Consider the following 18,639-nt stretch of genomic DNA (forward strand, 5'->3'; position numbering starts at 1 on the left):
CCTCTATATCATCTTTTCTATCCATGTATAACATTGTATAACTACTACTACCTCCTTCAAGTAGAAGATGCCCATGTAGTTCTTTCATAAATTACCTGCTATTGAAGAAATCTTGTATTATCCATTCCCTCTTCCCTCCTGCCCTACCCGCTCCTCTTGCCCTCCTATTCCTTCCACTTTTGCTATTCTGTTTTGCTTTTTCATCATCTCATCCTAAGAAAAAGATCCACAATTGTAAACAGTACTAAAGCAGAAGATGTGGTATGCATGTGAAACTACCAGCTGGTGGAGGGGCTCAAGGGTCCAATTCACCTCAAAATTAGAAATTAGGCTGAGCCAGAGACAGAGTGACTACAAAGACTGCTAGAGACAACTTGGTAGCCTTTATGTATAATCTGGTTACACTTCCCCAGTCAATGAGAGTGTGAGCTTTTCAATTTGCATTCCTCACACTTAAAAATATTTATTGATCTGATATAATACTAATTTTAAAATATATATATCTGGGATATTTAGGTTTGAGGGGAACAATGATTTATCTCCCCCTCCAAATTTGGTACCGAGTAGTAGACAGGAGAAGATGAATGGCGTCCAAGAAATCTGTTAATACTGAAACAGCTAAAGTAGATACCATTACTTGGATCCGCTGCCACATAGACTTCCAAATGTCTCCCCTAAACAGAACTAACCTATTTAATCACAGACAATGATAGACAACTAAAGGTCTCTGCTAAATAAAAGGCACCAACATAACCTAAAGATAGGCTAACTTGAAAGTACAGCCTACACAAGTAGGTTAATCCAAGATTTTCCAACCTTCTCCCAAGCTACCCCACCAAACATTCTGCCTACCTTTGTGCAGAATAAGTGGGCAAGTTCAGAGAGAGGCCAGTGGTGTTGGACCAGCAAAGGCCCTTCAACATAGAGAATGAGGCAAGAGGAAATGGAATCACAGGAATGGTACTATAGGAACACAGTGAAGTAGTAACTGTGTGAGTAAAGCAAATATGAATCTGATGTTTTCCCAAAATTTCTATGTTTATAATAACACAAAAGAATTAAAACCCAGAGTTTTGCTTCTGGCCACAATGCAGGTACTTCCTAGGAAGTCTTGCTGTCCTGCTGTAAATAACCTGAAAACTGAGTAAAATATAACAAACAACTGTTTCCAAACATTAGGCATCAGGCAGTACACAGGGCTATTTTTCCTGAGAAAAGGAAAACTAATGTGGTGAACTTTACAACTGGCCTTTTTCTTGAAGGCAATGTCAAGATCACTATGCAGGAAGGAGGATGATGCTACGGAGGTCTTGCAGAGTTGAAGAGACAGAAGTCAAATTTCAGAGATTAAGGAGGCCAAAATCTGGGGATCGTAATACTGAAAAGGAAGAGCAGAGCAAAGAACTACAGAAATCTGTGTAAGTCCTTGTCAAGCTGATTGCAAAATAATCAGCTAAGCAAATAAAGAATGAAAATCCACAAGGTTGGGCAAAAAACAGTTTGGGGCTTGTAAAATGAACAATTCCCAGAATACACTTAGTGCTAGCTGATGCCCAAGTTCCAGAGTGAAGAGTCCTTTAACTACCAGGTATTCCATAAAGGTATCAGAAAAGTAACACCTTAGTAATAGAGTTAAATTAACAATAGAGGCAACTCTACACCACCATAACCAAAAAATGAAAGCCCTGAAGGATCAAGCTGATCCATGAATAACTTGACAGCACTCCAAAAACATGTCCATTACTAAAGAAAAACAAAATCCCCCACTCAACAATGTAAAACGAATGACATCTGATATTCAATAAAGAAATCACTAACACGAGAAAGGGGAAAAATGTGGCTCACAACCAGTAAATAAATCAGCTAATAGATCCAGAAAGGACTAGAGTGATATGATTAGCAAATATGTTAAAGCAGCTTTTTTTTAAGTCTTTAAGTATTAAAAAAATATATGAACAGAACCAAACGTTTTGGTACAATTTAACCAAATTGCACTTTATTGATACTGGAACCCCATTTGGTAAAAAGAGATAGCAAATGGTACAGGTGCCAACTTGGATGCATCTCAAAACCATTATGCTGAGAGAAAGAAACCAGGCACAAAGTTTCCTATATGATTCTATTTGTATGAACTGCAAGTATAGGAAAAACTAATCTTTGGTAGCTGTTCTCAAGGGGACTATGTTTTGCTCTCCTGGAGTTAGTTCGGCAGTCTTTACAGACATTTCTGATTGTCATACCTAGGAGTGGGGAGTATACAGAGAGAGTTCTACTAGTATCTAGTGGGTGGAGACCAGGGATGCAACTAAAAATCCTACAAGGCACAGAACAACACTCTCTGGCAATAAGCAATTACCTAGCCCAAAATATTAATAGTGCTGAAGTTTAGAAATCCTAATCTATAGCAGTGGGGGAAAAAAAATCAGTAATCGCCTGAGGCTGGGAATAGAAATCAGATGACTGCAAGGGAAAAAGGGAACTTTTGTGGAATCATGAATGTGTTATATATTTGATTGTGGTGGTGCTGATGTGTACACAGACATGTCAACATTCAAACTATTCTTAAAATAGATGTATTCTGTTGATATAAAAATTGATTATATATACACATATGTGTATGTAAATGTAGGGTATAATTGAAAGTGACAGTGACTAAAAGCTTCTAAGCATATTACTGTCACTAAAATAAGAAAAATTATAGTTCCTAATTTGGTATAAAGTCTGTATAAGAACTCAATAAACTTTAATTAAAAGTATGGACATGTATAAAATGATTCACTTTAAGAACCCTAGTTACAATTTTATAGTAAAGTGTTTTAAAGTATAAATTTTTAAAATCCTCATTGCTTTATCTTCTTATGAGGTTCTAGCTCCTTTCTGGGTTCAATCCAGTCTCCTGTAATGAAATGAATATTCACTTCTTAGGGTTAAATGAGAAAACAGTTGATCTATTTCACCAGGAAGAATCCAGGTTTATATATCTACACACTGAACACAATTTCTTTCTTAACTTACATTTTTTATATCAGCTGTTTTTATGTAATTATTACCCTACAGTATTATTTTTAGAGAAAGTACCATATCATAATTTAGGTTCAGTGTATTAATTATACATCTAGTTATGAAGTTACCATGGTCAAGTACAGTTTTGTTTTCCCAAAAGTGGTTTGGTGTGTCTAGTGAGTATATGCACTTCTTCTCTTTGCTCTTTCAGACCACTATGATTTACAAACAATGCAAAGTTGGAAGAGAAAGTAAAAAAATCTATCTTAAACTCATTCCTTAAAACCATTAAGAAAAATGAGAAAAGAAGGGGGAAGAGAACATCAAGTTTCATGTTCACCAATCATAGCTAACAATATTTCATATTTAAACTCTCAAATTCTTTGTTTTGGTGAGCACTATAATCTTTTCATACTTGATACTGTACAATTTTTTCTCAAAATATCATTACAAAGAAATGTTATATTGATTATAAGATTATTATGGACAATATAAAAGGAATCTCAGTTTCAAAGGGAGTAAAATATAAGCTCAATATAAATGCAGAGAAAAACTGCTATTTACACCAAAAACTTTTAGTACTTCTTTCCTAAATGCAATGGTGAATGTCCACTTTACACAGAATATCACAACAAATTCTACAAAAGAAACAAAATAAATGGAAGATTTCATTAACTAGAAACGGATCCCCAGGCTTAATTCAGATAGTCACCTGTGTCTTATCCTGAACCTAATTTGTGTAATATTTGCTTTCCATTTGTATTTCTGCTTATCTTCTTCCATGTAGTTTAACATAGTCATTTCAGTTTACTTTTATTATAATATACAAGGGAAGACTTTGGAGCGGTCTCTGAGAAGCAACTGAAAAGATGCCCAAATTCTCTATATATTAGTTCTCTGTCCATCTCTAAATTTGGGAGTTTCTAAATTCATTACACATTTTCAATTTATTTGAACTACGGGGGCTCTTAATATATGGCATCTGTATTTCACACATGTTATTCCTCACTGAAAGTTATATCACTTTTTCTTTTTTAAAATATGTAATAATCATTTACTATAAAAGAAACGAGTCACATTTTCAAGAAATGAGGAATTCGCTTTCCCCTATCACCTGCACTTAAACTAGCAGGTGATCTGTTTCCCTGGTTGCCATAGATATATATGTTGCAAACATGAAGTAATAAGTACATGAAAAAAAGTTTTATTATTCAAAAGTAAATACTTATTCTGATTTGTAAGCTAATTATCTCAACAGATGCAGCTCAAGATTTACTACATTGAAAAGAAACCATAATCTCATATTCCAGTCCCCTCAGTTAACAGAATGATGTCAAATAAAAGTCATTTACCTTTATCTGCAGAAAATAAATCTTAATTAAAAGGTTAGAAACAATAAGAAAAAAGATTAAGAAGATGTCTGACTTGACATAAAGGCCTAAATAAGCAGTAGATAAAAGACAGAATCCATCACTAAAAATATTTATAGACTGACTATAGGTGCAAGACATAATTCAAAAAGCTTTTTAAAATCAGAACAAACAATATCCATCATTATGTTACACTGTATTTTATGTAATGCCCTACTATTTTCAAAGTACTCTTACAGTTTTACCTATGCATTCTGTCCTCCGTTGACTGGAGAACAAACGGTAATCCTAAATCTTACATAATTTATCAGACTAGCAATGAAATAATCCACTCAACTTGTTAACTGGATAACTTTCACTCTTTTATTAAAATGTAGCTGCTATTATGGTTCATCTATTCTCCCTTTTTTCCTCTTAAAAAGTTTACTTCTACATAGGTAGGATTCCGATTTTGATCTATACTATTAGGATTACATAATGGATTGTTATCCCATTTGTAAATTTAAAAAGACAGGAAAATAATTCATCAAGGACATGGGCATGGACTTAATTTCTTAAAAGACAGAAATTATCAAAGTGTCAGCAAGAAGTAGTATCACTGAATAAAGGATTAAACCCAGTAAGGACACAAACATTTATTAAACAAAATCAATATAGATTCATGAGAACATGTCTTGTTAAAACAAGAACATTGTCCCAATGACAAAATTACAGAATTTGCAGTTGAAAAAGCTAAATTTCAATATCTTTTCATGCAAGTTATTTAAAATACCAGCATGTTTTGAGAGCTAGGATAAAATATGTTGGTACAGTAAGAATGTAAGTACAAAACCCATAAACTTAAATGCTCATTCACTGCACGATGCCTAACTCCAGAGACAGAGAACATGGTACTCTTGTTCTTCAGTTCCATCTCTAATTTAGAAAGTTTCTCTATTAATACTTGTTTCTTTCTACTGAACAAAATACAATGCAATGATTATCTTATAAATAGTAGTCTGCAACTACAAAATGTTCAAAGTGAATTTATATATAATACCTATCAAAAAGCCTTTTCTAGCCCCAAACATATTATTAAACATTGCCAATAGTTTGCATTTTTGTTTTTGCTTTTATGAAGAACCAAATCTATGCAAATGATATAGATTTAATATAGTAACTTAAACTCAAGTTTCTCACCTGAGAAGAGAATATGGTCCTCATGGACATTTGATCAGTACCTGGAGCCTAATGATTCAACATATATTTTATACCAAATTCATCCAGAGCTGAAAATGTACAAACTGAAAATTAAGTTTTAACTAGAATTAACTTCAGTTTTGTATAATATCCTCCTTCCTTTTCCTATTAATTTGAAGGAAGAAAAACTACTTCATGCTGTAGGGGAAAGATAGTATAGTGAGATAGTTATATCTCATAGATAATGAACTTTAAAATGATCTGTTTTCTCCTATAGGAATAATATCATCTAAAAATATCCAACTAAAAATATCTGAGCAATCAGACTATAAAGATTTAACATTATGTGGTGCATTCCATCAAAGGGAATGATTATCACCATGGAACTTACTCCTTTATATAGTATTTGAAAAAGAATGTTTTGCCAGGCAGAAATTCAATTTCCTATCAGATAAGTAAAAATGCAGAGAGGAAGCAGTAAAGTTAAGATACTGAAGCTAAAAAGATTAAATTTGGAGTAATCACAGAATAAAGGCCATACTTTTTTCGGTTATTTTTTCAATTGTGGGAAAAAAATGAGATGTAATGCTGACAATGTATACATTTTATGTGCTATAAAAACATAAAGTACCACTTTGTAAATGATAAAATAACTATAAAAAGGTGTCTACTTCATGAATGATATATACAGAAGTCTAGCTCATGGGGCTTTCTAACTACAAAGCTATTGATATTCTAGAAAAATGAGTGAAACCAGAGATTATTTTAGGTTTGAGTCAAAACTTCTAAATTTACATAGTAGCCTGAAAGGAATTCCCAATGTCCACTCACAAAGATTTGGAAAATAGAGTTTGATGATGGGAAAAATAGAGAAGAAATTCAACAGACATCTATTGTTGTCTACTACCTACAACAGACAGCATTTTTGTCTAATGGAAGTTACACTGCAGGGCAACAGAGAGTGAACAAAAACATAAACTCATAGTAAGGAACAGTGCTATTAGAGGAATCCACAGGAAGCAAGACAGATTGAAGTAAGGGAAGAGGTATATTTTAGATAAGGTGGAGATAACACATCTCTGAAGTAACATTAGACTCAGCATAAAAGCTTAAGAAGGAATTACCTGTGTAAAGAGGAGGGGTAGTACTCCAGGAAAAGGGAACATCAAGAGCAAGGGCCAAAAGCATAAACTTAATATATTCTGAGATATGAAAGAAGTTCCCCAATCATATATCTCATAAGGAATTTATATTCAGAATATGTAAAAAAACTCTTAAAACTCAATAATAAAAAGAAAAAGCATTAAAAAATGGGCAAAGGATGTGAATAGGTATTTTTCCAAGGAAGATATATAACATGAAGAGATACTCAACATTATTAGTCATCAGGGGAATGCAAATCAAAACCACAATGAAATAGTGTTTCATACCTACTAGGACGGCAAGATCACAACAGATGATGAGGAGGAGGAGGAGAAATAAGAATCTCATAAAACTGTTGGTGAAAAGGTAAAATGGCACAGCTGCTTTAGAAAACTGAGCCAGTTCCTCAAACTATTAAACACAGAATTACCATATAACTCAGCAATTCTATTTCTAGGTATATATCCTAGAGGAAATAAAAACATGTTCATGCAGAAATTTGTACACGAATGTTTATAGCAGCATTATTTAAAGTCAAAAGGTGGAAACAACCCAAGTGTCCATCAGCAGATACAAATATATAAACAAACAAATTATGGTATATGCACATAATGGAATATTATTTAATCATAAAAAGGAATGAAGTATTTATCCATACTACAACACAAATGAACCTTAGAGATGAACCTTGAAAACTTATGCTAAGAAAAAAGTCAGTCATGAAATACACATACTACACTATTTCATTCATATGAAAAATCCAAACTAGAGAAATCTCTAGAGATAAAAAGATTTCAGTGGTTGCTTAGGGCTGGGTGAAAGAAGTGGGGGGAAGAGGGAGTACTGGGTTTCTTTTTGAGGTGGTGAAAATGTTCTAGTTTTTTGTGGTGATGGCTGTACGTATCTATTAATATAATAAAAAAATCACTGAACTGCATGCTTTAAATGGGTGAACTGTATAGTATGTTAATTACCTTTCAATAAAGCTGTTTTTAACAAAATAAAACAAGACCCACAGGGTTATACAGAACATATAGGTCAATTACTATAGAGACAAAAGCCATGAGATGAAGTCAAGGGTAAGGGAGGGAAAAGAATGGGAAAGTGACACATTTATTTACACAGCTGGCTCACATTAGCTGTTATTGTTTACTTCTTAGAAAGCCCAAAGGAGGTAAACATTTCTCTTGTTTTGTTTTGTTTGTTTTTTTAAGGAAGAGCCTTTGGAGGGATATATGGGTAAAGAGTGACTATGGAGGACTTGTAAGGAACATGCAGAAGTTTACTTGCATTACGAGTAACTAATGTATTTGAGGCTTTCAATGAGTAGCCATCTGAATTTCTAGATTGAAGAACAATGCCAGTGGCCCTGCGAGTCAATGCCGTGCTTCTACTGCTCTGTTGGCCCTGTCAGGACTACTAGACACAACCCATGACACAAAAACTCACTGTCTACTTTGAAGGTACCAGCCCCAGCTGAGTGAATACAGATCCAAATGATTTCCTGATAGAGACAGGCATTCCACAGTAGTAAGATAAATAGAGTACAGATGTAATCTAGATTGCTGATTATTTTATAATTCAGCCTGAATAAACATTATAAAAGTAATTTAAAAACAAAATGAATATAGGATGTTAGAAAGGAAGAGCAAATCTCTTACTTGTGGATGTCTCGCTAAGGCGTGCTATTTAATAACCAGAGCATGCTACTGAATCCCTCAAGTCATTTTTATTTCTCAGTATGAAAGTACCAAATTTCTGTTCCTCTTTAGAGAAAGAAGTCCCATCATGAACACATCAAAATGGAATGGAGTTGAACAGACTAGCCAATTAGGGGTATAACAATAACTCCTGGGAGATCTAAGTTTAGCTTAGGGAAACAAAGCAATCTGTTTTATTTTATCTCATGATCTGTTTCATATAGAAAAGACATTATGAGTCAATTTCCAATAGTACACTTTAACAGCTCCTGAACACACTAACTTGTACTGGCTTTTAACCACACTACAACTCTCCTTTCTCCCACTCTCCTTTCCCTTTTATCTGCTGCACAGGTAATAGTAAGTTACTGCACTCACTATATTCTTCCAATATATCTAAACTCTAGCGTAACAGAAATATAATATTCCAAGTTATATCTACCACATGAAAGGTAATTTTTTCATGTGTATAAGATTATTTATATCATACACACATTATTTATATATCACACATATGTATCACACATTTATACATCAAACATATATATACACATGTGCACATGTGTACATATATACCTGTACAGGCTTATATATGTATACACATAACGTTCATATATACATACACAAACAGATAATATTAATCACTAGCTTTTAAAAAGCTTTTACATTTTAGAATGGTGACCCTAAAATAGTGCACAAAGAAAAATAACTGAACCAGATGATGTCTAGAGATTCTTATTTACAGATTAAGATAAATTATCTAATAGCTAACACTAATGCCAATGAGCTAACAAGAGGCAATTTAACAGATGAGGAGATGCTAACTGTAGCAAGGAGGATAAATGTAGAAGCTGGGAGACAAATGAGAGGATGTCACCACATGCACACAACTGAAGCTGATTTTTTCCCCCATAACAATGAAATGATATCCCAAAATTTTGCAGTGCAAATGGCAACTAAAATAACACCTATCAGAATCAATGAATCATTATTTTCAAGTTTAAAAAAAAGCAGAATGAAAAGTATAAGAACTCCTGTCTTCCAAACAGCTATATTTTAAAGTATTATAAGCTTAAATACAGCATATTTAAAATTGTACAATGTTTAATTTATTGAGCTGTATTTAATCAGAAACAAACTTTCAATTTAGCTTTAGAACTGTTAGAAATTCATTTGGCTCCATTTTTCTCACTGAGTTCACAGAGATATCTCTGTGATGTACATTCTGGATTATCTGCTGGTGCCTAGATCATTCTCTCCTGCTCAACAAAAACCAGGACCATTATTATTAGGAGGAAGTATTAGTTACTACTATTAAATTGAGAATAATGACTTAGTCAGATACTTATATTTAGGGATAAACAGAAAGAACAAAAGTTTTGTCCAATATGGTGGGGAAATGTGGCATTAAAGAGGTTTGAAATGGTACTGAAGTAAAACAGAGCTTTGACAGGAATGAAGCCACAAACATACTGGGCCTTGTTAGCTGTGAAGCCATTGGAGGGTTTCAATTAAGGAGTAATTCAACAGCATTACTCTGGTTGCTGTGTTGAGAACACATTGATTACTTGGCAGATTACTGCAATAATACAAGAGAGAGATGAGGGTTGTGCATGAGAGAAAGTGATTTCAGATAGGCAGAGTCAAGAGCATTTGCTGACACATTAGATGTGTGTATGAAGACAAAGAGAAGTCAAAGAATGCCTTTAGGTTTATTGCATAAAGAACTGGAAGCAAAAGTTGCCATTTCTGAAATGAGTAAAAATAATCAAAAGAATAGATTTTTAGGGAGTATGAGAAGTTTATCTCAGATGTGTTAGGTTTGATGTGCTTATTAACCTTCCTAGCAGAGGTGTCAAGTAGGCAGTTAGATATGAATGCAGACTTCAGGGGAGGCATAGGGGTTAGATATATAAATCAGACAGCCCTCAGCATAGTGAACAGTATTTTAATCATGAGATGAGATGTTCTCCAAGAGTAAGTAGTGCTAGAAAGACAGGCAACTAAGAACTGAGCCCTGGGGCACTCCAAAGTTTAGAGGTTAGAGGGAAGTTAAAGATCAAACGAAGAAGACAAAAGAATTTGCCAGAAACACAGGAGGAAAATCCCATCATGCACTTTCTAGAACCCAAGTGAAGAAAGTATTGCAAAAGAAAGGGAGGGAGTGAACATGTTGAATAATAATGTTAAGTCTAGCAGGATGAGGACTGATCTACACAGTAGATTTAATCACAGTGTGATGATAGGGGTGAAAGCCTAGTTAGCTTTGTGAATTCAAGAGAGAGCAGAAGGAGTTACTGAAATACCAAGATTAGACAAATTCCTTCAAAGAATTTTACGAAAAAGAAAAAAAAAAGGACAGATTTAAGAGTAGATTCAAAAAAAGATATTTTAAATATGGAAGAATTAATAGCAGGTTTTTGGTTAACAAAGAGCCACAATGGAGACCCATCCCCACCTCTCCCCACAACAAAAAAAAGGCAATAAGGAAAATGGAGAACTGCTAGAAGCAGTATCCTTGAGAAGAAGATGGAATGTAGTGCACGGATGGAGAAGCTAGCCTTTGTAAGTTAACATTGGCAGTTTATTCATAGTAACAAAAACCCAAAATTGCAATAGATTCAGCTGAGTTGGTGTTTATCAGGAGCACGTGGAAGATTTTTTCTTTGCTATTTCTTCCGTAACCTAGAAAACAAAACTATCATTGGATAGGATGGAAAGGGATGAAGTGAAGGTTTGATGAGAGAGATTTTAAAATGGTCACCTAGGAGAGTGGGAGAATATGGACCCAGGGACACCGTGTATGACTGCCCGGCAGTACAATGGGCCCACTTCCAGTTAATGACCATTCTGCAATTATCTTTTGGGCTAGTCAGAGATATTATTATTACTCCCTTTTCTAAATCACTCATAAGAGTAGAGCAAGGAGTAAAATTATATTCCTTTGAGCACCACTTCCTAGGAATTGATGATCATCTTCTTTCAGGGAAGTGTCCATTTAACCTTATTTTTCTTATCTTTGTCTTCCTTGTTCTGTTTAAAAATATAAGGGACATTTTTTTTTAATCGAACTATTCTGAAAAACCAAATTATCAAATATGACAGTCACATAATGAAATTGAAAATGAACTTGTTCAAAAAATTAATTTGTTACCAAGTGAAACTTAGCAAAGATAACAATGCTTCATTGTAATAAGGAAAAGATCAGGAAAAGAGCTGGGGTACCAAGAATGGACCGTGTCTTAATGCACATTTTATCTCTAATGCCTAGTGAAGCACCTGGTAATAAGGAGAGGGCAAATAAATGATGAAATCTACAACAACAACAAAATATAAAGGCATTAAGAAGACTGAAAGTAGGATAGGAAAGCATGAAAGTGACTGAGAAAGGCTTGGGTTCACTGAAAGATATGAGTCAGTGGGGTAAAGTGTTCAAAGTGATATTCTCTCAAGAGTTTTTTTTTTTTTTTTAAAGATTTTATTTATTTATTTCACAGAGAGAGATCACAAGTAGGCAGAGAGGCAGGCAGAGAGAGAGGAGGAAGCAGGCTCCCCGACAAGCAGAGAGCCCGATGCGGGACTCGATCCCAGGACCCTGAGATCATGACCTGAGCCGAAGGCAGAGGCTCAACCCACTGAGCCACCCAGGCGCCCCCTCAAGAGTTTCTTTTTGAAAAATACTTCCTACCACTCACATATCTCTGAAATCAATAGTTTAGGATGCACAAGAAGAAAACAAAGATAAAATTTTTAGTGCATTATAAAGACAAATATTAAAAACTTTAGGGACAGTTGGGTGGCCCAGCCAGTTAAGCATCTGTCTTCAGCTTAGGTCATGATCCTGGGGTCCTGGGATGAAAGAACGATGTTGGTAATCCCTGCTCAGCAAGGGGTCTGCTTCTCTCTCTCCCTCTGCCTCTCCCCCTGCTCATGTTCTCATGCTCTCTCTCTCTCAAATAAATAAAATCTTAAAAAAAAAAAGAAAAAAGGTAAAAAGCTCCCTTATGTTCTTTCTTTCTCTTTTCCTAAACTCTAAGTAGACAGAAATGAAAAAACAAAGCAACAAAGCACAATTTTTGTTTCTATGCATCTATGAAAAAGGTAATATATATCTCGAACACTGGATAGAAATAAAAACAATACATATCAATGAATGGCTTCTCTTAATTATTTGAAAGCAAGTAAATGTAGGGAAAAGTGAAAGACACATGAAAACCATTTTTTCAACAATCACTCCATAAAATATTAACTAACCTATGTTAAATGAATCTTTTTTTCTAGCACAACTTTAAGAATATTGAAGATCACACTGACATAAGATTTAACTTTTCAAATTAATGACTAGTTTGATCATATATCTTCATATTTCATCTTGGAATTCTCTAATCTAAAAATGGCTGGAATTTTCATTGCTTTCACAATTGTCTTCAGCTACGCTGGCCTTATGGTTGAACTTGGATTACCAGCTGTTTTACCTCTGGTTTCTCTTGCCCTGACACCAAATCTCAAACATCCTGAACTACTCACAGTTCTCTGAATATAATTTGCTCCTTTCAATCCTCTCTGCTGTTTTTCTCAGTCAAAAATGCTCTTATATTACCCAAAAACACATATTTTACGCCTTGCATTAAACACTGATTTCTTTGGAAGGTGTCCTAGCAGGCTACACATTTGACTATTTAGTTTCTATCATACTGCACTATCATACAATTATTTAATTGTATGTATTCTCCAAAAGTTCATGAACCCCTCTAAGGCAGACACCAGAGATTTTATTATATTTATATAATTTATATAAATAGACCAGTCTTGAGGACACAGAACTAACATATGGCACGCAGATACCAAAAAACATTACTCTGCTGAATAAAGTCCTTTGTATCTAGAACTTATCAAAAATCATAATTCCTTTGTTTAAACCAAAAAGGGTTCTGATAAGAATTACTCAGTAGCATACAAATAATTTAGTAAGAAATTTACATAGAAATGGGCATAAATGTATCCACATACACAAGCCATATGAAAAACAGTATTAATCACCCATAACGATACTTTTTCTTTTTTTCAAATTATAACCATAAAAGCACTAAAATAACATGGCAGTTGATGGTAAATATCTCACCTTGTTTTAGATCAGCATTTCTCCTAACTTCTGAGAGATAGCAGTCTGGTACAGGATATGAAGAAAACATGGGCCAAGGATATGGATCATCACCCTAAAAAAGAAGACAAACGACTTTAGGAAATATTATAAAATACTGAATTTTAAGGCTTTCCGAAACACTAACATGGTTATTGTTTCATAGACACTAGAACTGTAGCCTAACTAACCAAAAGCTATGTGACAATTATAATTCAATACTCCAAAGGATAATAACTAAAATGAAATGTAATACGTGGTAACTTGTTCTAGCAACGAGGACTGATAATGACAGCCTATTTTTTTTCCATGAAAGAGAAATTAAAGTCTTCAAAAGAAACCTGTATTTCCTATATTGAAATAGGTAACAAATTCAAAAGACCAAACTGTTTATCTTGTATTGTCAATCATTTCTATCTCATCTTCCCCAGGCTAACAGAGCAAAAATGTACTTAATTAAAAAAAAAAAATCCCCTTCAAGAGAAAGCCAATGTCTATGAATATTAATGGAAGGAGAAGTACTCAATATGGCTAATTAAATACAAAAAATACATTCATCTAATAAAAATTAGGTATCATGAAAAACAAAGACATCAAAAGTAAACATCACAGACACAGAAAAATGACAACTTTTTAATGAAATAATAGTCTATCCTGCATCACAAAGAATACTACTCTCATTTCAAAGTGTTTACTCTGGGGCACCTGGGTGGCTCAGTGGTTTAAAGCCTCTGCCTTCGGCTCAGGTCATGATCCCAGGGTCCTGGGATCGAGCCCCACATCAGGCTCTCTGCTCCGCGGGGAGCCTGCTTTCTCCTCTCTCTCTCTGCCTGCCTCTCTGCCTACTTGTGATCTCTATCTGTCAAGTAAATAAATAAAATCTCTTCAAAGTGTTTACTCTGTATCCTACAGCTTCTCTACTAACAAAGATTCCTCTTTACCCTACTCACCTTCTCTAGTACCCTTGGAGGCAAAATTCGTTCCATGGGCCCACCAATAAAATTTATTCTAACAAGAACATGATTTCTCTCTACTGATAAGCCATCAATTATGAAATTCCTGAAAAATAAACATATCAATTTTATTATCTTAATTAAATATGATTTAATTCCAAAATCAAATCAGTGGAATGTAAAGAAAAAAATAAAATTTTCTATAGAAAAGTTTAGAAAATGATTAACAATGTATCACTTAGAAAGGGCTAAATTCTCCTTATCTTACAGCTTTCTTTGTCAGAAAGCAAAAAACTGATGGAAATATAACTACTAAAATGAGATAAATGATACTATAAAATAATATTTTCTTGTCAAATGTTACTGCATTTAAAGAAATGGAATTAAGACCTATATTATTTCCACAAAGACTTTTTCACTTTTTTAGGAAAGGTTTCCTTGGGTTCTAGACCCAGTGCCTTAAATTCAAAATCTAAATGTTGCTTTTGAGCACATTCCACACTTCCTGAAGCTGTTAATATCATCCTTCTGTATCAAATCTAGAGAATCCAGTAATGTTCCTGGGCTTCTGTATTCTTCTAAAATTGAGCTAGAATGGAAGAACAATTTTTTTTTAAATACAGACATGAAAACAGTACCAGATATTGAATGGGTATTCAATAAATGTCAGGCAAACTGAGGTAATGACAAGTAAAATAGAAAAAAAAAAATCAAGATATTACCATAACCTTGTTTTGCAATAATCAGAAATTATGAATGTGAACTAACATAATTAAGAGAATGGGGTAAAGAGTAAGGCTGTAATGGACAATAAATCAAACATTTTGTTTAATGAGTCAACTTACACTCCAGCCTGAATTTAAAGGTGATAGAACTTCATGGAACCATCAATAAAATCAGGTCTTAAAAAAAAATGCTAAATGAAACAAAAACTCAGAAAGCAGTACTGTTCAATCCTCCAAACAAACACCTATCATAATCTTTCGAATGGTGACATTTGTATTTTCATTGCTTTTTACTCAGTTTTTTAAATCTATTGAATTCAGATAGGGGAAAAACATGAAACTACATATACAATATCACTGCCTTAATAGAGGATCTGTAAAGAAAACTATTGTTAATAATATTGTCTTAACAGTTTTTTTGGTTTTCTTTTTGTTTTTACCTGTGACTTTCAGAGGTCTCTAAGATATTTTCTTCTTGAGCATTTAGTAATACTTCAGATACTTGATACTGAGCCTCTAGTAGAAGAAGAGTGTCTAGATCACAGCATAACACACTTAATAACCTATATAAAAAGGAACAATAAAAAACAGATTTTATAAAATATATTCTAAAAGCTTTCTTGGTGTCTCAAAATAATACCTACACATGAGAACACAAACTTTATGATGAAGATCACAATTACTTCAAATAGATTTGTAATCATTTTGATTATTAACATACTTCAAAAGTTTTTCCTCATCGGCATATTATTTAAAGACTGTGGGTAACTTCTAGTCCAGTTTTTCTTAAAAAATTATCTAAATCCAGGAATAGCAAGTTCTCAACAGCTAATTTAAAACTTAGGGAACATTTAGCAAATCCATAAAACCTGCAAATTGTCATCATTTTTTATCAGCAATTAATTACATAAGGAATAACAGAATCATTTGCTACCAAACCACGAAATGTTCACTAGGTGAAACGTCAATGGCTAACTTTATAATTGTCAGATAAAGCTGAGAACACCAAAACACACTGATTTCTCCCTAAACATGCATGATTTCTACCTATCTCTCAACTGTGGTTAGAGAGACAGGTGGAAATCATGTGGCTCCTATTGTGATGAAAGAGGACATATACTGAACAATCTGTGAAATATTCTTGCCAAAAAAACTGAACCTGAAATTAACCAATTACTACACATTACACTATCAGTTTACAAGAAATACAAAAATCACAGAAATATTTTAAAAGATGATCTCAAGGAGGAAACAGTCAACCAAATCCAGAATTTGAAAAATCACATCTCATATAACATTTCTTTAGGGGGAAAAATTGTGAAAAACAGGTAAGGTAACTTATAAGTTAAAAGCAAAATATATTTTTTAAAGATTTTATTTATTTGACAGAGAGAGAGAGAGAGAGAGAGAGAGAGAGAGAGACACCACAAGTAGCCAGGCAGAGAGAGTGGGGGAAGCAGGCTCCGGGCTGAGCAGAGAGCCCAATGCAGGTCTTGATCCCAGGACCCTGAGATCACAACCTGAGCCGAAGGCAGAGGCTTCAACCACTGAGCCACCCAGGCACCCCTAATAGCAAAATATTAAGCAAATGTGAAGATTTGGTTTTGACTGTGATTCAAGCAAAAACTGTAAAGTGCATTTTTGAATCGCACAGGAAAATATGGGATAGGTACTAGAGGAGATCAGGAATATGGTGTTAAGTTAGCTATAACAATGACAAAATGGTAAGTTCTTTGTTTTTTTAGAAACAAGTCTTATATGTTAGAGATACACACTGAATTTTCTTTTTTAAAATTTTTATTATATTATGTTAGTCACCATACAGTACAAAATTAGTTTTTGCTGTATTGTTCCATGATTCATTGTTTGCATATACCACCCAATGCGCCACACAATACGTGCCCTCCTTAATATCCATCAAAGGGCTAACCCATCGTGCCACCACCCTCCCCTCTAAAATCCTCAGTTTGTTTCCTGAAGTACATAGTTCATGGGTCTTCTCTCTGATCCCCCTCCCTTCAATTTTCCCTTCCTTCTCCTAAAGTCCTCCATGCTATTCCTTACCATATGATAATCGTCTTTCTCTCAGCATATTTGACTTATTTTTGACTTATTTCACTCAGCATAATCTACTCTAGTTCCATCCATGTTGATGCAAATGTTGGGTATCCATCCTTCCTGATGGCTGAGTAATATTCCATTGTATATATGTATCACATATTCTTTATGCATTCATCCGTTGAAGGGTATCTTGGCTCCTTCCACAGTTTGGCTATTGTGGACATTGCTGCTATGAACATTGGGGTGCATGTGCCCCTTCTTTGTACTATGTCTGATTCTTTGGGGTAAATATCCAGTAGTGCAATTGCTGGGTCATAGGGTAGCTCTATTTTTAATTTTTTGAGGAACCTTCACACTGTTTTCCAAAGGGGTTGTACCAACTTGCATTTGAACCTACAGTGTAAGAGAGTTCCCCTTTCTCCAGAACCTCTCCAACATTTGTTGTTTCTTGCCTTGTCAATTTTTGCCATTCTTACTGGTGCAAGGTGGTATCTCAATGTGGTTTTGATTTGCATTTCCCTGATGGCTAGTGATGATGAACATCTTTGCATGTGTCTGTTAGCCATTTACAAGTCTTCTCTGGAGAAGTGTCTGTTCATGTCTTCTGTCCATTTTTTGACCAGGTTATTTGGGTTTTTTCAGGTGTGGAATTTGAGAAGTTCCTTATAGATACTGGATACCAGCCCTCTTCTGTAGTGTCATTTGCAAATATCTTCTCCCATTCCATGGGTTGCCTCTTTAGTTTTGTTGACTGTTTCCTTTGCTGTGCAGAAGCTTTTTATCTTGAGGAAGTCCAAAAAGTTCATTTTCATTTTTGTTTCACTTGTCTTTGGAGATGTGTCTTCAAAGAAATTGCTGTGCCAATGTCGAAGAGTTTATTGCCTATGTTCTCCTCTGGGATTCTGATGGATGCCTGTCTCACACCAAGGTCTTTCATCCATTTTGAGTTTTATCTTTGTGTATGGTTTAAGAGAATGATTGCATGTCATTCTTCTGTATATAGCCGACCAATGTTCCCACCACCATTTATGGGACAGACTGTCTTTCTTCTTTGGATATTTTTCCCTGTTTTGTCAAAGAGTTGAGAGTCCATATCTGGTCTCTCTGTTCCATTAGTCCATGTGTCTGTTTTTCTGCCAGTACCATGCTGTCTTGGTGATCACAGCTTTGTAGTATAGCTTCAAATCAGGCAACAGGATGCCCCAGCTTTGTTTTTCTTTTTCAATATTCCTTGGCAATTCAGGGTCTTTTCTAGTTCCATACAAATTTTAGGATTGTTTGTTCCTACACCTTGAAAAATGCCTTTGGTATTTTGATGGGAATGGTGTTGAAAGTATAAACTGCTTTGGGCAGCACAGACATTTT

At 34.4% G+C, this 18,639-nt stretch overlaps 1 protein-coding gene across 1 annotated transcript in view; it reads right to left on the reverse strand.

Moving 5' to 3' along the window:
• LOC111147590 (TBC1 domain family member 32) overlaps positions 1-18,639 on the reverse strand; it is a 237,940-nt gene that overhangs the window by 61,291 nt on the left and 158,010 nt on the right. The window contains exons 23-24 of the mRNA XM_022503709.1: positions 14,486-14,594; positions 13,518-13,611 (exon numbers count right to left, since the gene is read on the reverse strand). Coding sequence (XP_022359417.1) covers positions 13,518-13,611; positions 14,486-14,594 — 203 coding nt within the window. The remainder of the gene's footprint in view (positions 1-13,517; positions 13,612-14,485; positions 14,595-18,639) is intronic.

The sequence above is a fragment of the Enhydra lutris genome, unplaced genomic scaffold, assembly GCF_002288905.1.
Source record: "Enhydra lutris kenyoni isolate GAN:26980312 unplaced genomic scaffold, ASM228890v2 scaffoldscaffold17, whole genome shotgun sequence".
Taxonomy (NCBI): domain Eukaryota; kingdom Metazoa; phylum Chordata; class Mammalia; order Carnivora; family Mustelidae; genus Enhydra; species Enhydra lutris.